Source organism: Mastigoproctus giganteus, chromosome 9, assembly GCF_048544385.1.
Source record: "Mastigoproctus giganteus isolate SK-2022 chromosome 9, ASM4854438v1, whole genome shotgun sequence".
NCBI lineage: Eukaryota > Metazoa > Arthropoda > Arachnida > Uropygi > Thelyphonidae > Mastigoproctus > Mastigoproctus giganteus.
This window is the reverse complement of record NC_143583.1, coordinates 23,784,474-23,805,784: the sequence shown is the minus strand read 5'-3', so window position 1 is coordinate 23,805,784 and position 21,311 is coordinate 23,784,474. Positions and strand designations below refer to the sequence as shown.

The window sequence follows — 21,311 nt, the reverse complement described above, 5'->3', positions numbered from 1 at the left end:
TTCGGTTACCATTAGGGCAATAAGCAAGTTTTCTACACTTAGCCTGTTCAAAATCTAGTTTGGATGATTAATAACTGCTTTACAATTGTTGCTAGCTTTGGCATAGGCAGCAGAAAATGAAATTGAAGAATTGGAAACAAGCCAATTACGATATGCAGCATTCTTCTCTTGAACAACCTTAGCACATTTATTGGAAAAACAAGGTTTAGATAAAAGACAAGATTTTAAAGTGGAGTGGGGAATAAAAGATTCCATTCCTACAAGAATAATTTCACTGACACAATCTGAGTAAACGTGGACATCAGAAGTTTTGAAACAGAATATCACCAGTGACCAATGAAAAGAAGAAAAGAAATCTTGCAGGTCATCCCATTTTGCATTCTTGTAATGCCAAACAAAACGAGGTTGGGAATAGCCATGAGATAAAGGCTCCACTGGAGAAGAGACAATCACAAAGTTATGAGCTGAGGTGCCTAAAGGACAACTCACTTCGATCGTGTACTTAGAAGGGTTGTTTGTGAGAAAAAGATCAAGCATATTGGCTGTATGATTAGGATTGTCCGGTATTCTTGTAGGTAAATGAACAATCTGTGCAAGGTCATTAGTAATTGCAAAAGTCTCAGCATCTCAACCAGCTGGGTCTGTGTGACAAGAAAACAGAAGCCAGCTGGAGTTGTGAACATTAAAATCACCAAGGAAAATTACCTCACTGTTAGGAAAGCTGGACTGGAGAAAGTCGCATTGCAAAGAGAGGAAGTCAAAGAGCTCCAAATGATTAATGGAGTTGGGAGAACGGGCCAGACAACAGATGAATTTGACACAATGGGGTAGAGAGATTTTAAGTCAGAGGAGATTCCAAATTACCAACTCTCTGACAAGGGATGTCAGAACGGACGTATGCAGAAGTACGGCCTTTGAGGAAAACAAGGAATCATACAGTGAATAATTTGGACAACTGAGATGAGCAGTGGTTGAATCAACCGATAACTGAGATTCTGTCAGAAAAAGTATGTGGGTTTTGACAGACTGTAAGTGGAAATGAACATCGTTGGGATTAGAATTGAGACCATGTATATTTGTGAAATGAACTAAGAAGTGGTTGGGAGGTTTAGATCTTTTCACAGATAAGTTTGCTCTATTAGTTTGACAATTCTTGGTGTATTCAATAGTAAGAAAAAGTGGGGGGGGGGACATGCTGTATGCAGTAATGAAATTTTTGGATATGGAGTACACATGGTAAGAATATACCCAGATTCTTGACATAACGTGGCCTCGACAATGTCCCCACACACACACACACTACTCAGACTCCCTCCAGTCACTATCTAGCAGACCAGAGGTAGCAAGATTATACACTAGCTGATCCAGAAGCCTCCTAGAGAGTTACCAATAGGTTCGGTCCAGTGTACTAACTAGCGGCCAGCCTGCGAACACCGTTGCAGAGCTGTACCCTCGAAATGCAAGGAAGTTTGGATCTCGCCATGGTGTAATTCCTTGGTATATTAAAAAATAGCCTTCAAAACAAATGAAGATCCTGTCAGTTTTTTTATGGAATGAGTACACTATTTTTAGATGTTTTACATTGTCAATGCAATATTATTCACTTACCTGTTAATGTAGCCTGATACAGGCCAATATTTGTTAAAGGACAATCCTTAAAGAAATCGTATGGCCCACCAGTACGAAATGGTACTGATATTGGCATGTTGAGATCTCTACGGGTATAAATTCCTGAAATAACAAAATGAGCAAATGCACATAAATATTAATCTTGTTACATGACAAGAATTTAAAATGTTATTCTAACTACAAGACACTAGTTATAAATGATACATGAAAGTCTAGAAATATCACAATAACTAATAACTTATTTTCTTTCCTTTTTTACTAAAAAGGCAACAAAAAGAGTCAGCTAATTTATCTCATAAGATAAACATGATTTTTATTGGGATCTGATTGCCTTTTAACAATTTACCACAATGGAAACACTGTAGCAACCAGGTTGGGGTGATTTAAATGGCCTCTTCAATACATTTACAACAGATAAAGTTCTAAAATTAAAACTTTCTAATTACAGTATTTGTGCACCTTGTAAAAGGATATATAATTATGGTTAAGTTTGCTTACGCCCTTGGCTGCCTCCTTTAATATAACTGGGATGTATCCCGTTATATTAAAGGAGGCAGCAGAGGAAGTAAGCAAACCCTTAGCCATAATTAGAGAGCTTCCTTGGACTCAGAGGAGGTCCCCATGGACTGGTGGTGTGTATCACCAATTCACAAAGGGGGTTCAAAAGGTGACACAAGTAACTATAGACCTGTTAGCTTAACTTGTGTTCCGGGGAAAATAATGGCATCGCTGATTAAAGAAGCATTGCAGGATCATCTAGACGAGACTGCAATAATAGTTAAGACAAAGCATGGGTTTGTTAAAGGGAGGTCTTGTCTGAGCAATTTGATTAGATACTATGATGTAGTCACAAAGGAACTGAATGCCAAAAATAATTTTGATATCATATACTTGGATTTCAGGAAAGCTTTTGATACTGTTGCACATGTAAGACTGCTCTACAAATTGGAAAGGTATAGCATTAAGGGTAAGTTGCTACAATGGATAAAGGGATTATTGAGTGGGGGACGACAGAGAGTGGTAATCAATGGACACTGCTCTTTGTGGACAAATGTTATTAGTGGAGTTCCCTAGGGTTCTGTGTTTGGCCCATTGCTGTTTTGTATATTTATCGATGATATTGATGAAGGTATATCAGGTTTAATGTCCAAGTATGCAGATGATACAAAGGTTGGCAGGGTTGTTAACGACAGTTAAGACAGTACTTTTTATATGCTACTCCAACTGGAAGAGATAAGTTGGGAAAATGGGCTGAGAAGTGGCAACTGAAGCTTAACATTGACAAATGCAAAGTACTGCATATGGGTAGCAATAACTGAAGAGAAACATACCAACTCTGTACTACATTCAGGTAAGTGGAAAGTGAAAAAGACCTGAGGGTATATTATTTATTGTTATTTTTGGTTTTTAGGAGTATTAGCAACTAAGGCCATATTGCTCCGGGGATATGCGGTGGTCATTCCCTGACCTTTCCGCACCCTCTGTATTTGGTGGTCACGGGCTCAAACCCCGGTCTAATCAAGAAGCATGTGCTATGCGCTGCTGCTCCTTCTCACCTGGCTACGGAGGCACCACCTGAGGGTAATTGTGTAGTAAAATATGAAGTTTGCACAGCAGTGCAGACGGGCTGCCAGGGCAGGTCATGGAGTCTTGTCAATGATGTATAGGAATTTTGCTAGCAGGGACAGGGAGGTGACTATCACGCTATACAAGGCAATGGTCAGGCCACACTAAGCGTACTGTGTACAGGTCTGGAGGCCTTATATTAGGACGAATGTAGAGTTGCTAGAATGAGTACAAAGAAGGGCAACAAGATTGGTGAGGGGAACAAAGGAGTGCTCTTACCAAGAAAGGTTTAAGTTCTGCAAATTGCAGCACCTGGAGAGTAGGCACCTACGAGATGATTTGATTGAAGTGTATAAGGCCTTGAATGGGTTGAGCAAGCAGAATGCTGATGGAATTCTTCCTCTTGCTCAGATTAAGAACTTGAGAGGGCATTTAGAGTCAAATTGAGGAAAGAAAGTTGTAGAATAGATGTGTGGAAATTTGACTTTAGCCAGCAGGTAGTTGATTGGTGGAAAAGACTTCCATTTTTTTGTTGTGGAAGTTGATATCCTAAATAAATTTAAGGCTGAGCTGGACAGCCATTTGGAAGAATGGAGGGGTGAAATGAGAGGGTTTTTTTTTTTTTGGCTGATGCTGCATAAGCTTGCTTTCTTGTATCGTATGCCTCTGCTAATGCTAACTATATCAGAACTGTATAACTAGCATATAACCTGAGAGGGGACCTGACTGAGGTTTATAGACTCTAAGAGGAGTTAGTAAAATTAATGAAGGTGGAATTTGGTACAGTTTTGTTATAGTAGTAGTAGCAAATGATGAAACAAAGCAAGCTTATAAATATTCCGAAAAAAAAAAAAAAAAAACTACACATTTCATCCATCCATACTTGCCACGGATTTGTCTAGTTCTTCCTTAAATTTATTCAAACCATCCACTTCCACAACAACAGATGGAAGCCTGTTCCAACAATCAACCACCTGTTAGAGAAGGCAAACTTCTGTACATCTAACCTGTAACCATCCTTCCTCAACTTAAATTTATGCCCCCTTGTGTGTAGTCTCAACAAGGGGAATAATGGCATTCATTCAGCTTACTCAAGTCCTTAAATACCTCAATCAGATCACCCTGTGGGTGTCTAGTCTCCAGATGCTGCAATTTGCAGAACTGAAATCTTTCTAGGTAAGGGCACCCTTTTGTTCCCTTCTCTTCGCCCGTTCCAGCAGTTCTGCATCCTTCCTAAAGTGAAGCCTCCAGACCTGTGTACAATACTCAAGATGCTGCCTAACCATGGCCTTGTACAAAGGAATAACCATCCCATCATTATCACTGCTAGCAAAGTTTCCATATATCATTGATAAAATCCCATGCGCTGTCCTGGCAGCCTGTCTGCACTGCTCAGAGAATTTCATATCTACACAATTACCCCCCAGGTCTTTTTCATTTTCCACTACCCCAAGTGTACTACCACACAATTGATAAGTTACTCTGGAATTACTGCTACCCATATGCAGTACCTTGCATTTGTCAATATAGCTAAACAGAAAAACTACTTAGCTGGAATAAGGCCCACTTACTGATGGTATTTACCTAGTCATACTGAAGGAACTGTGATGAACCATGCTAAACCATTAGAGTTAATCATGCATTCACTGATGGACTTAAAATTTAGGGGTGTTAATTGGGGTAAGGTGCACTTAACCAGAAAGGCTTCAGTTCTGCAAACTGCACTGTCTGGATACTAGGCACCTAAGAGATGATTTGAAGTGTTTAAGGTTTTGAATGGATAGAGCAAACTCAATGCTGATAGAATTATTCCTCTTGCCTAGACTATGCATGAAGGGTCATAAATTCAAATTGAGGAAGAATGGTTGCAGAACAGATGTAAATTTTAGTATTAGTATTAGTAATGGCCGCATGGTGCAAGAAAGCCTATGGCTTATGCTGTATCAGCCAAAAAAAAAAAAAATGAATAAAACAATAAAAAAAACAAAACAAACTAATAATTAATGAAAGAAGAGGATATTAAACCTATCATCCTATGCATTTCCCTCACCCAAAGGTACTATCAAGATGACCTTTGAATTTCCCCAAACTGTCAGCCTCTACCACCCATGAAGGCAACTTATTCCAGTAATTTATAACTTGCTGGCTAAAATAAAACTTCCTCCAGTCCAATCTAAACATCTAAACCCGTAACTTGAATTTATGTCCCCTAGTTCTAGCATCATTTATAATCTTAAAAATTTCATCCTCTTTTTCGTCCACCTGCTGGCTAAAGTTAGCCTTCAGCCAGCAGGTGGTTGACTGGTGGAACAAACTTCCATCTGTTGTTGTGGGAGTTGATGGCTTAAATAAATTCAAGGAAGAACCAGACAAACCACTGGAGAGGATGGATAGGTGAAATGGGAAATTTTATTTTATTTATTTATTATTTTTGGCTGATGTTATATAAGCTTGCTTTATTGTATAATTTGCCAGTATTAATACTAATACTAAAATTTGGATGCAAAGAATAACTTTGATATCATATATTTGGATTTTAGAAAGGCCTTTGATACTGTTGCACATGGAAGACTGCTGCACAAATTGGAGCAGTGTGGCATTGGAGGCAAATTGCTGCTATGGATAAAGGGATGGTTGAGTGGGAGAAGACAGAGAATGTTAATCAATGGACACTACTCTTCGTGGACTAATGTTATTAGTGGAATCCCTCAGGGTTCAGTGTTGGGTCCATTGTTGTTTTCTGTATTTATAAATGATATTGATGATGGTATATCAAGCTTAATGTCCAAGTTTGCAGACGATACGAAGGTTGGCAGGGTTGTTAACGACTAATAATGGTACGCTGCTGCAACAGGATCTAGAAAAGTTAAGCAGATGGGCTGAGAGGTGGCAAAGGTGTTGTTTTCTGTATTTATAAATGATATTGATGATGGTATATCAACTTAATGTCCAAGTTTGCAGATGATACGAAGGTTGGCAGGGTTGTTAACGACTAATAATGGTACGCTGCTGCAACAGGATCTAGAAAAGTTGAGCAGATGGGCTGAGAGGTGGCAAATGAAGTTTAAAATTGACAAATGTAAAGTACAAAATATGGGAAGCAGTAACCCCCAGAGTAATGTATCAAATGTGTAGTACTACACTGGCAGTGATAGAGAATGAAAAGGACTTGGGCTAATTGTGCAGGCAGATATGACGTTTTCTGAGCAGTGCAGATGGTCTGCAAGAGTGGTTCAAGGTGTCTTGTCAATGATATACGGGAATTTTTCTAGCAGAGATAAGGAGGTGATTATCCCCTTGTATAAGGCAATGGTCAGGCCACACCTTGAGTACTGTATACAGGTCTGAAGGCCTCATTTTAAGAAGTTTGTAGAGCTGTTGGAACGAGTACCGAGAAGGGCAACAAGATTAGTGAATGGAACAAAGGGTTGCTCAAAGTTTTGCAAATTACAGTCTGGAGACTAGGCACCTGTGAGGTGATCTGACTGAGGTGTATAAAGCCTTGAATGGTTTGAGCATGCTCAATGCAGATGGGATTCTTCCTCTTGCTCAGAATAATCGCCTGAGAGGGCATAAATTCAAATTGAGGAAAGACAGTTGTAGGATAGATGTGTGGAAGTTTGCCTATAGCCAGCGGATGGTTGATTGCTGGAACAAACTTCCATCTGTCGTAGAAGTTGATAGCTTAAACAGATTCAAGGCAGAGCTTGACAAACATTCGGAGTGAGTGGATGGGTGACATAAGGTTTTTTTTTTTTTTTTTGGCTGATGCTATATAAGCTTGCTTTCTTGCATCATGTGCCTTTACTAATGCTAATACTATTCAGCTTTGTCACATATATAGTAATACTCAAAAACTTAATTAACTAGCTTTATTTAATGCAGAGAATATTTATTCTTATACATAAAATATATTATTACCATTTTAATATGGCTAGTTTAAATATTTTATACACTGATTACCAAATAAAAAAGACAAAACTGCCTAATATGATATTTATACAGTTAATATCATGTTAAATGAATCACACATCACATAAATAATTCATTAAAAAGTGAATTTTATTTTTTATTTTTCAAATATATATTAAAAGAAAATTTTTTTTCTTATGTAAACTCCAAACATGGGAGGTATTAGAACCTATGGTACTTAGTACCATGCTTGGGTAGGAGGTTGAGAAGACGAAAGAAGATATTTGTTGACTTGAACTTCTGTAGACTGTAATTTTCAGGAAATACGTATGAAGGAAGGTTGTTCCAGAAAATTGCAGTTGAATGAATAAACGAAGAAGATGAAAAGTTGGTTCTGTGAGTTGAAGTTGGACAGCAAATGGATGTTGGCTGGTGGCAGCACGTGTTCGGACTGTTTTGAAAGAGAGAGCAGGAATTATAGAAGCCAATTCAGAAGAACAGTGCCCATGGAAGTATCTGTAGAAGAGGCATACAGCAAAACAGTATGTCTATGAGACAGCGAGTGGAGAGACTCTGTTAGAGATGAATCATTAATTAACCTAACTGCCCTCTTCTGAATGGAATCAAGAAGCCTGAGAGAGGTTTTGGGGGCGCCACCCCTGATGTGAGAACAATATTCCATGGCAGGGTGGATATGCGATTTATACAGAGTAAACAGCTGTTTGGAAGAAAAGTAATGCTGAGAGCGAAAGAGAAAACCAAGTTTTTTAGATGCAGAGGAAGAAATATTTCTAATGTGCTTGTGTCAAGAGAGGTTTAGAAGTCAGGGTAATCCCGAAGAGAGATATATCATTTTGCCTAGAAATCGGAGTGTCACTAAAGATAATCATAGGAGCAGAAGAATCCTTTTTGCAAGATATAAGACAAGACTGAGTTTTAGAAGGGTTGAAATCAACTAGGTTGTCTTTGCCCCACTGGAGAATTACCTGAAGATCGGCATTTAAGAATTGGTAGCAGATTTTCGAGAAGTTGAAGCTGATTGAGCAGGGCAAGGTTTCTCAAAATGGAAAGTGGAAGGCAATGTGCTATCATCGGCAAAACTATGGATAGGATTTCCAGTCAATGGAAGAAGGTCATTAATATACAAGAGAAAAAGAGTGGGGAAAGAACTGAACCTTTGGGGAACACTGGCATTAGTGGAGAAGTTAGGAGACAGAGAGCCATCTACCATCACCCTCAGTGAGCGATCAGAGAGAAAACTAGATAAAAAGTAAAAAAAGTAAAGTGCAGCCATTATCAACCCACTGCAGGATGGAAGCCTCCTCAACAATTCATGTTGAGGGAAATGGACCATAATCTGCCACGCTGGTCCAGTGCGGGTTGGCAGATCGACCGTATTCAGCAGTCAGGGGCTTGAACCCCGGTCTACTCAAAGAGCGTGTGCTACTGCACTCCTGCTCCTGCCCACTCGGCTACGGAGGCCTGGATAACCAATCACTAAAAACAGTTGGCAAACCATAAGATGGAAGCTTGTTTCGAAGACCTTTAGGCCAAACACAATCGAAAGCCTTTGAGATGTCAAGAGCAACTACTTGTGTTTCACCGAACCTTTCCATTGAATTAGTCCATAAATGGGTAACATAAGCCAGAATATCACCAGTGGATCGACACTGATAGAATCCATACTGGCGATCGTTGATCAGACGGAAGGTTTCTAGGTAGTTTAAGAGTTGGCGGTTAATTGATTTCTCCATTACTTTAGAAAGAGTAGAAGTAATTGCAATGGAACGATAATTGGATGGGAGGGATTTGTCACCCTTTTTAGGAACTGGCTGGATATGAGCAAATTTCCGAGCAGAAGGAAAAGCATATTTAGAATAAGAAAGTGAAAAAAGGTGCAAAGAATAGGAGTAAGTTGAGGAGCACAGGTTTTGAAAACAAGTGGAGAAATACCATCGGGACCTGGAGCTTTCTTAGCATCAAGATTTGTCAAAATCCTTCTGACATCCTTTTGACGGAAGACCACAGGAGGCATTGAATGGAGCGTGTTGGGAATGGTGGGAGGGGTTTTACTAAGATCATTAATACATGAGTTGGAAGAAAAATTGGATGCTAGCAGTGTCAGCTTTATCCTTGACTGAAGTGACAACAGAACCATCTGGTCTGGACAGAGGTGGAGCAGAGATGGGCAAAAGTTGCGGCTAATAGCTTTGGTGAGAGACCAGAATGCTCGGCTACCATTAGGGCAAGAAGCAAGTTTTCTACTCTTAGCCTGTTCAAACTCTAGTTTGGACTGATTAATAACTGCTTTACAATTGTTGCGAGCTTTGGTGTAGGCAGAAAAAGAAACTGAAGAATCAGAAACAAGCCAATTACAATTTGCAACATTCTTCTCTTGAACAGCTTTAGCACATTTATTGGAAAACCAAGGTTTAAATAAAGGATGAGATTTTAAAGTGGAGTGTGGGATAAAGGATTCCATTCCTGCAAGAATAATTTCACTGACACGATCTGAGCAAACGTTGACATCAGAAGTTTTGAAACAGTAATCTGACCAAGAAAAAGAAGAAAAGAAATCTTGCAGGTCATCCCCTTTTGCATTCTTGTAATGCCAAACAACACGAGGTTGGGAATAGCCATGAGATAAAAGCTCCATTGGAGAAGAAACATTCACCAAGTTGTGATCTGAAGTACCTAAAGGACTTCTCACTTCGACCGTGTACTTAGAAGGGTTGTTTGTGAGAAAAAGATCAAGCGTGTTCAATTGTCTGGTATTCTTGTAGGTAAATGAACAATCTGTGCAAGGTCATTAGTAATTGCAAAAGCCTCAGCATCTCGACCTGCTGGGTAGGTGTGACTAGAAAACGGAAGCCAGCTGGAGTTGTGAACGTTAAAATCACCAAGGAAAATTACTTCACTGTTAGGAAAGTTGGACTGGAGAAAGTCAAATTTCAAAGAGCTCCAAATGATCAGTGGAGTTGGGAGAACGGTAGAGACAACAGATGAATTTGACACAATGAGGTAGAGAGATTTTAAGCCAGAGAAGATCAAAGAGAGGAGATTCAAAGTTGCCAAGTCTCTGACAGGGAATATCAGAACGGACATATGCACAAGTACCACCTTTGAGGTGAAAGGAATCATACAGGGAATAATATGGGCATCTGAGATGAGCAGTAGTTGAATCAATCGATAACTGAGATTCTGTCAGAAAAAGTACATGGGGTTTGGCAGACTGCAAGTGGAAATGGACATCGTTGAGATTAGAATTGAGACCACGTATATTAGGGAAATGAATTAGGAAGTGCTTGGGAGGTTTAAATCTTTTCGCAGATAAGCTTGCTCTATTAGTTTGACAATTCATGGTGTATTCAATAGCAAGAAAAAGTGGGTGGGACATGCTATATGAAGTAATGAAATTTTTGGATATGGCGTACACATGGTAAGAATATACCCAGATCCTCGACATAACGTGGCCTCGACAATGCTCCCCGCATACACACTACTCGGACTCCCTCCAGTCTCTATCTGGCAGAATAGAGGTAGCAAGATTATACACTAGCTGATCCGGAAGCCTCCTAGAGAGTTACCAATAGGTTCGGTCCGGGGTACTAACTAGCAGCCGGCCTGCGTTATTACTGTTACTGTTATTTGTTTTTTTTAGGAGCATTAGCAACTAAGGCCATATTGCTCCGGGATATGTGGTGGTCATTCCCTGACCTTTCCGCATCCTCCTTATTTGGTGGTGACGGGCTCGAACCCTGGTCTAATCAAGAAGCATGTGCTACGCACTGCTGCTCCTTCTCACCTGGCTACGGAGGCGCCTAGCCGGCCTGCAAACACCGTTTTAGAGCTGTACCCTCAAAATGTAAGGAATATTGGATCTCGCCATGATGTTCATCATAACCTCAAAAGTCATCTGTCATACTGCATGATGGAAGAGATAGGGAAGGGTTGACTGGAACTTAGCTATAGAGACTAAACATGGGTTCCACCACTTCAAGCTTCCAATAAGCAAAGTGGTGGTATTGCACCGGTTGATGAGAGTCATGTACCATCCAGTACTGCCTGGTAACATAGAGGGGCGGCATTCCTCCATGTGGTGTGCGTGCCACACCTCGACCCCTGCTTACGTTGGTTCCCACCAGTACTTGTGCATGAAGGTTATACCCAGAATAATTTAGTATGTTTATAAAACTTTATCCTAAAGCCACATCGTGGGATCCAAGCAGTATTAAGTGTTATTTATAATTACTTTAAAATTGCAGATATGAAGCTAGAAATTTACTTTCAGAAATTCTATTTCTCTAAATATTTTTATAACAAAAATTGATGTAAATATCTCAAATTCTTACCTTCCTTACTGAAACATGCAGGAATCCATGCACCAAATGTAAAATCTACTCTCTCTGCATGTCTTACAATATACAATTGCCGAAGTTTAGGTGTTTCTGCCATTCAGTATTTAGCTATAAATAAGATATAAATCAAATTTTGAGGATAAATTATCCACATCCCACAAATAATAATACTTCATACTAAATATTATAACTATTTCCAGATTTGCACTCTATTCACTAGCTAATCTATTCAATTCAACCCCGGGGGCTCACATCTGGTGAGTATGGGCTTGGCACACACCCAAGGTCCTGAGCTGGTTATCATCATTCTTCTCTTTCCTGGTGATTCCCTTCTAGTTCTCTCTCTCTCTCTCTCTCTCTCTCTCTCTCTCTCTCTCTCTCTCTCTCTCTCTCTCAGGGTAACTCGGGGAATTTTGCCTCGGGCTTCCATGCACCATATAGCTAATAATAATAATTACCTTCACTGTTATAATTTTCAAAATGCTTAATCAGTTTTATGACATCAAAAAATAGATTATTATTATTATCACTTCACTTTATTTTCTTTTCCCTAGTTATGGAGTTATAGTAAATTCTGGATTTCATAAGTGACAAAGCCAACTCATAAAATTTTAATTTTTCATTTTAGTTATTCATACCAAACCCTTTATCATTATTAATAAGTGCAAGCTCAAAACCATTTAATCTAATTTCAATAAGCTCTTGAATTAATTAATTCTTATTACTGAAAGCAAAATTACATGAGCAAGGTCTTATTTCTTTTAAATAATTTAAACAAGCTACCTCTCATTCTAATACAAGTATTAACAGGTGAAATGTGTATTGGTCCCAATCTAATTGCAGAACTAATAATAATAATAATAAGGTGCCTCCGTAGCCAGGTGGGCAGGAGCAGCAGTGCGTAGCACATGCTTCTTGATTAGACCGGGGTTCAAGACCATGCCCACCAAATATGGAGGATGTGGAAGGTCAGGGAATGACCATCGCATACCCCCAGAGTAATATGGCCTTAGTTGCTAATGCTCCTAAAAAAAAAAACCAAATAACGAAAATAACAAAGAACAAATAAACATCTTGCAACTGTAAGAGAACATTCCCTTGTAAAAAGTGTTTTGTACAGATATAAATAACCAGTTGAATGGCTATATGAAACAATGTTATTTTCAAAAATTAAAAGTACAAGAATTTTTATAATGATTAATAAATTAAAATAAACATACACTGTTAAGAGATGCGAAATTAATTTTAAGAGATTCACTGAAATATTTTCAGGAGGTTTTGAATTATTAGGATCGATAGACATGTGAAAGGACTGGTTAAACTTGTTTGGGTTTTAAAAAGAATTTAATAACCCTCTTAATCCAATGCTTATTAAAGTTAGCATTAGTAAAGGCATATGATGCAAGAAAACAAGCTTATACAGCATCAGCCAAAAAAAAAAAAAAAACCTTCTCATTTCACCCATCCACTCACTTCATGTTTGTCTAGTTCTGCCTTGAATCTATTTAAGATAACAACTTCTACAAGTTGTTAGGTGGAAGTTTGTTCCACCAATCAACCTCCCAGTGGCTAAAGGCAAACTTCCGCACATTTATCCTACAACACACTTTGCTCAATTTTAATTTATGCCCTCTCAGGCAATTATTCTGAGCAAGAGGAAGAATCCCATCAGCATTGAGCATGCTCAACCATTCATTCAAAGCCTTATATACCTCAATCAGATCACGTCGCAGGTGCCTAGTCTCCAGATGCTTAACAGGAGAGATTGCTTCTACAGGGATGGAATACGCTTAAATAGAAAGGGTGCAAGAATATTTGCTGATGCTATCGAGGCAGTGTTAGGTGGGTCGGAAAACTGCTAGCTTGGGGGGAGACAAAGACGAATAGATTAACAGTAGCCACTGGCAGAGGTGAAAGAGATTCTTGCACTGCTTCTATTGGAATGAGCAGAAGTCTGAAAAACAAGATGCAGGATATTTCAGAGACTGCCGGGAGTCATTGTGGTACAAGTAAACACATGGGTTGTGTTAGGGTAGCTAAGAATAGAAATAGTTGCATGTATACTTGCGTGTACACCAATGCTAGGAGTTTAGTAAATAAATTTGATGAATTTGAGGTATTGCTCAAAACATCAAAGGCAGATATTGTTGGGATATCAGAGACGTGGTGTCACACAGATATAAGGAATGCAGAACTGGAATTTGGGGAGTACAACGTCTACAGAAAGGATAGACTGAATAGGAAGGGAGGAGGGGTTATGCTATTAGTTAAGAAATACATAAAATCCAAGGAAGTGAAGCCAGTGGACATAGCTGGACAGTGCAGTGTCAAGTCAGTTTGGTGTGATATAAGCATTGGGAGATCAAAATTGAGAGTAGGAGTGTGCTATAGTCCTAATGACTCTTATGAGTATAATAAGAAACTGTACAGGGAAATAGAGTGGGCCAGTAAATCAGAGAGTCTTATAATGGGAGATTTTAATTTCCCAGATATTGACTGGAATTTGTGGGTTGGTCACTCACACACTAGCAAGGCTTTTGTGGATTTATTGGATGATTGTTTTCTACATCAGCATGTTCGGGAGGCAACTAGAGGGAGGAATACTCTTGATTTGATTATCAGCAGTGATTCTTCATGCATTAAGAATCTGCAGATAAATGAACCACTAGGTGGCAGTGATCACAGTGTCCTGAAGTGGGATTTACTCAAAGAGGTAACTACCATTAGGGGTAAAGGGAAGGGTTATTGCTTTCGTAAAGGTGACTACGATGGACTGAGACAGTAATTAAATTCTATACAGTGGGACCAACTGATGATGTTACCAACAGCAAATGCAAAATGGGAAGCATTCAAAGAACTTATCTTGGAAGCTACTAGGCTTTACATACCAACTAAGAAATATTGTTCAAGGTTTAGGCCTAAATGGATGTCAGATGAACTGATGAGGCATATGGCAGAGAAGAAACATGCATGGGATACATACAAATTAACACATGACACAGAAGCCTATGATAGATACAAGTCGATCTGTAACCGAGTTACAAAGGAGGTTAGGCAGGCAAAGGCAGATTACGAGAAATCTTTGGCAAGGAATGCAAAGAAAAACAGCAAAGAGTTCTTTACTTATGTAAACTTTAGAAGGAAGGAGATGAATCAGATTGGTCCACTTGATATCGATGGGTCAACTGTTGATGATCCTGCTCAGGTAGCTAACAAACTAAATGAATATTTTGCATCCACATTCACACATGAGGAGTTATTTAGCGAGGGGAAAGCCAGAGGTGTATTCAACTCTAGCAGTAAGCTAGAGAATCCTGTAATAACTGAGAGTAAAGTAGAGGAGAAATTGTTGAAGATAAACACAAGAAAGGCACCCGGGGTGGATGGGATCTATCCCGTTATATTAAAGGAGGCAGCAAAGGAAGTAAGCAAACCCTTAGCCATAATTATGAGAGCTTCCTTGGACTCAGGGGAGGTACCCACAGACTGGAGATGTGACCCCAATTCACAAAGGAGGATCAAAGGCTGACACAAGTAATTATAGACCTGTGAGTTTAACTTCTGTTCCAGGAAAATTAACGAAGGCACTAGTTAAAGAAGCACTGCAGGATCATTTAGACAAGACTTCAGTTATAGCTCGGACACAGCATGGTTTTGTTAAGGGGAAGTCTTGCCTGACCAATTTGATTGGATACTATGATGCAGTCACAAAGGAACTGGATGCAGGGAATAACTTTGATATTATATACTTGGATCTTAGAAAGGCTTTTGATACTGTTGCACATGGAAGACTGCTGCACAAATTGGAGCAGTGTGACATTGGAGGCAAATTGCTGCTGTGGATAAAGGGGTGGCTGAGGGGGAGAAGACAGAGAGTGATAATCAATGGACACTGCTCGTCGTGGACTAATGTTATTAGTGGAGTCCCTGAGGGCTCAGTGTTGGGTCCATTATTGTTTTCTGTATTTATAAATGATATTGATGATGGTATATCAAGCTTAATGTCGAAGTTTGCAGACGATAGAAAGGTAGGCAGGGTTGTCAAGGACACTACTGACACTATGCTGCTGCAACAGGATCTGGAAAGGTTGAGCAGATGGGCCGAGAGGTGGCAAATGAAGTTTGGTTTTGGTTTTTTGGTTTTTTTTTTTTTTTTTTTTAGGAGCATTAGGCCATATTGCTCCGGAATATGCGGTGGTCATTCCCTGACCTTGCCGCATCCTCCATATTTGGTGGTGACGGGCTCGAACCACGGTCTAATCAAGAAGCGTGTGGTACGCACTGCTGCTCCTTCCCACCTGGCTACGGAGGCGCCGCAAATGAAGTTTAACATTGACAAATGTAAAGTACTACACATGGGAAACAGCAACCCCAGAGCAACGTATCAACTCTGTGGTACTACACTGACAGTGGTAGAGAATGAAAGGGACCCGGGGGTGGTTGTGCAGGCAGATATGAAGTTCTCTGAGCAGTGCAGATGGGCTGCAAGTGTAGCTCATGGTGTATTGTCAATGTTATATAGGAATTTTTCTAGCAGGGATAAGGAGGTGATTATTCTCTTGTATAAGGCAATGGTCAGGCCACACCTAGAGTACTGTATACAGGTCTGGAGGCCTCATTTCAAGAAGGATGTAGAGAGCTGCTGCAACGAGTACAGAGAACGGCAACAAGATTAGTGAATGGAACAAAGGGGTGCTCTTACGAAGAAAGGCTTAAGTTTTGCAAATTACAGTGTCTGGAGACTAGGCACCAGCGAGGTGATCTGATAGAGGTGTATAAAGCCTTGAATGGTTTGAGCATGCTCAATGCTGATGGGATTCTTCCTCTCGCTCAGAATAATCACCTGAGAGGGCATAAATTCAAACTGAGGAAAGACAGATGTAGGATAGACGTGCGGAAATTTGCCTTTAGCCAGTGGGTGGTTGGTTGGTGGAACAGACTTCCATCCCTTGTCGTGGAAGTTGATAGCCTAAATAAGTTTAAGGCTCAGCTGGACAGGTATTTTGAATGAACAGAGGGGTGAAGTGGAAGTGGTTTTTTTTTTTTTTTTTTTTGGCTGATGCTGCATGCTTGCTTTCTTGCATCAAATGCCTCTACTAATGCTAATGCTAATTTGCAAAACTTAGGCCTTTCTTCATAAGAGCAACCCTCACTAATCTTGTTGCTCTTCTCTGTACTTGTTCCAGCAGCCATTAAGTTTCCTTAATGGGATTGCAGTCTGGGAGAAGAATAGAGATCTTCCATCTACGAGATGGAAGCTTCATTCTCCTATCTATATCTTTGTCCAGAATAACATTTCGTATTTACTGAGTTCAGCAAATACCAATAAATATCAAAATTCATAATCTTACATGGCAACTATTTTCAACATGTACAGCTGTATCTAATTTTATTCAAGAATTATTCTGTAATGATTTTCAAAACCCTCAGTTTTTTCTATATCAAATGCAAAGGGTTAGGAGACCCAGACAGCTTGTTTAGCCTGGCTGTTAAACAGGACTGGGTCAACTGATTCATCACAATTAGTTTTGTAGCTCCTTGATTTTGTTATACTTTGGTTATAACCATCAAAGAAATATTTTTGGGGCTCCTTTCTGTGTCAGGACCCAGTGCAACCCCCCCCCACCTTTTGTACAGTCCTATTGTTAATCTTTTGTTGCTAGTATGGCATCTGACAGATGCCACGTTTTTAAATTTTTTCTGTTATTTTTTAAAATTTCTAAATGAAATCAAATTGTACCTTTGCCCTCCCAATATTCTCTAAGTGGTTTTACTGTATTGTGTATTTTCATTTCAATATGCTATGAATTACGAGGAATTAATTTTTTGTTTGGCATTTAAGTAAGATGCTAAGTAAGCAAAATTATCTTTTTTTCTTCTAGGCCAGTATTCCAATGATTTTCTCTAACTGTTTATATTGTATTTTATATTTTCATTTTGATATACTATGAATTATGAGACATTAATTTTTGTTTGGCATTTAGCAGATGCTAAGTCGGCAAAATTGTCTATCTTTCTTCTAGGCCATTCCTACATGGCATCTGTACACTGAGTGGACAGAAATCATGGGATACCTACCTAGTAACTGGTAGGCCCACCTTTCGCCGGGATAAGGGCAGTCACATGGTATGGCATTGAGTCCACTGGTTCACAAAAGCATTCCACAGGTATTTCCATCCATGCTTGCTGCACCATTGTCCATAATTCCATCGCATTCCTGGTTGGAGGATCCAAAGCTCAAATGGACCTTTCTACAGCATCTGGTCACCACAACTCTGTGGGGAGGCTCACCACGGGGCAGTGGAAGAGTCCATTGCCCTGTGGGTGCACGATGACCACAAAGGGATGCAGATGATCTGCAAGGATGAACATATAGCCTGGACCATTCAGAGATGCATCTAGATGTACCAGAGGTCCCAACATGCACCAGTTGAAAGCAACCGTCCACCTGCCCAAACAGTTCCTTGTTGACATGATGGGTACATAAACGGGACTCATCGGACCAGGAGACCCGTCTCCAATCATCCAAGGCCCAGTGCCGATGTTCTTTCACCCAGTTGAGGCGTAGAGTCCTGTGTTGTGGTTTTAGCAATGGGACTCTGGTGGGTCAGTGGCTCCCATAACCTACTGCGGCTAATGATCACCTGATGGTCTTGCCAGAGACGTTTCTGGGACCTCCCTCATTGAAGTCGGCGGTGATTTGTGCCACTGTCGCTCTCTGGTTGGCTGAAACAGTGTGAGACAGATGTCAATGGCCATGTTCATCCATCACCTTTCTCCACCCACAGCACTGTCCATGATGAGATGTTATTCCGAAAATAACGTATTCCCGATACACTCGTGATACTGTCGAACTGGGATAGCACAATTTCTCTACCACCTCCGTGATAGAGTGATCCATGCGTCAGGCACCCCTATCATCCCTCTTTAAAAGTTGGTTAACTGACAACATTTATCCATATTGACATCAAATTACCATCTATGTGAATGCAGTATACCTATATACCTGCCCAAGCAGTGGGTTCGTCCACTAGCGAGAGAGGGTGACAGTGCCACTTTGCCCAGGAATCAGGTATCCCATGAATTCTGTCCTTTCAGCATAAGACAACAGTGACAAGTATTACTATTAGTATGTGTAATGGCAAACAATGCAAAAAAGCATGTTTATACAGCTTCAGCCAAAAAAAAAGTTCCCACGTCACCATCCATCTCCACTAATAGTTTGTTTAGTTCTTCCTTGAATATATTCAAATTATTCACTTCTACAACACTGGATGGAAATCTGTTCCAACACTCAACCACCCACTGGCTGAAGGCAAACTTCTGCACATCTATCCTACAACCATCCTTTCTCAATTTGAATTTATGTCCCCTCATACCTGTCCTATCTTGATGTGGGGCTTTGTTTTCATCAGCTAAATATGAACAGTTGATAAAAATAGAGTCACATCAGCTGATAAAAATCAGAGTCATGTCGGTTGATAAAAATACAGATGGTCATGTTGCTCACCATGTGAGCATCTATTTTAACCTGGAAATCTTAAAATTCAAAAGATGAAAAAAACCTTAAAATTCTACAGACTACAATAAAATCTTTCATTATTATTGTTGCTGTTTTCTCTTGTTTATTTTCATTTGATATTTTTTTTATTGAGTTTAGCAAATCATAACTAACATATCATTGATTGCAATTAAGTAATAAAGCTAAAAATAAATTTTTTATAATTAAAACGAAAAGGGCTGTCTGGCAGAAACCACATAAGTATCTTTGTTAAATTAAGGGCATGAGTGATGGAAAATTAGAACACAAGAGGGCCTATTCATTGGTATGGCAGCATTTATAGTTTTACTACTGACCATTACACAATGCACATGCCAAATATAATTTGACACCATACCTTTTTTTGTTCCCTATTTATAAGTTAGTAGTAAATGTAATGTTTGAAAATTCCTTTTTTTTAGGCCAAACCAAAAACCTAACAAGAGTGAGAGCCAGGGAGTACAGTACTTAGCCCAAGTACTACAGTACTAAGCCCAAGCTTAGCCAAGGCCATCTGAAATCATCTACATCAATTATCAGCCAAGAGAAAAAATGAGCCCAGAGCTCATCAATCCAAAAAAGAAACATGTAAAAAATAAATGTGGTAAATTTTTAATAATTGTATTGATAATAATTAATCATTGTATTTTAATAATGATTACTTTAATAATTAATAACTGTACTGTAATCAATCAATTACCAATGTGCAGTGATAAGAAATCTAAGTGAATATAATGCTAACATGTCAAAATTTGGTGAATCCCTTTGAGACATGGTGCAATACCTGAAGGCATCATGACACCTATTTGGGAAGGCTCTGCATTATGAGATTGGTTTGTACCTCAGGCAAAACATTTGGGAAACTACTTAGGCATGATTTCAACAAGAAGAGCCATGGCTCATTTCACCATCAATGTACAAGAATTCCTTAACAAAAAGTTCTGACACAGGTGATTTGGTCATGACTTCAAAATTTTACCTGCCTCTTAATAGCCACCCCAAAGCCAAGATCTTCCATCATCTGACAATGTGTTATGGGAGTTAACCCTTTGTCTATTGTGTGGGATCTGATACCACTTGTTAAAATTTTTTTGTTCCTTTTTAAAATTTTTGGGAATGAAATCATACCCTCCCATGTATCTTTCTTCACCAATTTTCTCTAAATGAAGATATACATTTTCTTTAATTTCAATTTACTAGAGTATGAAAAGTTAATTGTTTCTTTGAAGTCAAAAAGGCACCGTGTGAGTGACAGGCTGCTTTTTTGAAATTAGCTGAGGTGTATAAACACCGTCATCAACTGCAACTTATTATACCCATCATGTATGAAAATTGCTTTATTCAAGAGGTTTTCCAGATGAAAAAGGGAGGAGTTAAAAAAGTGCAGCAAAACACAAATTTCAAATGAGATAAGTTTTGTAAATAATAATAAATAAACATGTTTTATACTCAACAAAAAAGAAAAATAATTAATTTCTCATAACAAAAACAGACTCTAGATACTGAGGAACCGAAACAAGTTATCACAATGCATTTCATTACTCGGGTAATTCTATGTAGTATCTTCTCACACTGCACAAGAAGGTATATAATTTTATGTTACAAAAATGGTGCACACACAAACATTCTAGATCAACAACTCTTGTTGGCAATCTCTTTTCTCTTCATTTACATTTACAATTCACTTTTATGGGATTGGGGAGATTTCAGAAAATTTTACAAAATCTTGTATATAAATAACTTGAAACTTTATACTTAACTTTCCTGTAACCCCTCAGTACTCTGATTTGTCTTAAGTGTGACTTTTATTTATGCCAATTAAAAAACTGATAAATACATCATGGTTACCAATTAAAATTTTAACCGACAGTTAAAATTGTCTACTAGCATTAATTTCATGTGACTCCATCACTTCTAATGAGCAGGTGTATAATCTTAAAATAAGATTGCACACATATTCATAGATTTTTTTATGGCCAAACTAGGACAACAAGATTTTTATTTTGGTATCAATATATCGATGTGTAATATACACACATTCATATAAAACTTTGTGCATAATCATTTTTATTAAAACAAAATGAACATATAAACATAAAATAAATAAAAACTTTCTTTCAAACAAACAATAAAACAAAAATATATTTTTTAAAAACAAATAACTAAATTAAACAAGAAACACACATCTGCTTGTACTTTATACCGGATACGGCATCCTTCATCAATTTTTTGTCTTCATTATATACATTATATAATCCAACATTTTGCAGCAGTTGCTTGACATCTTCGAATCCAGTTTTATGGAT

At 38.8% G+C, this 21,311-nt stretch overlaps 1 protein-coding gene across 1 annotated transcript in view; it reads right to left on the bottom strand.

The window, feature by feature from the left end:
• The window catches only part of LOC150080096 (ecdysteroid-phosphate phosphatase-like), a 62,965-nt gene that overhangs the window by 40,784 nt on the left and 870 nt on the right, over positions 1-21,311 (bottom strand). Inside the window, exons 2-3 of the mRNA XM_090381668.1 lie at positions 11,460-11,573; positions 1,609-1,731 (exon numbers count right to left, since the gene is read on the bottom strand). Coding sequence (XP_090237794.1) covers positions 1,609-1,731; positions 11,460-11,562 — 226 coding nt within the window. The 5' untranslated portion in view covers positions 11,563-11,573. The remainder of the gene's footprint in view (positions 1-1,608; positions 1,732-11,459; positions 11,574-21,311) is intronic.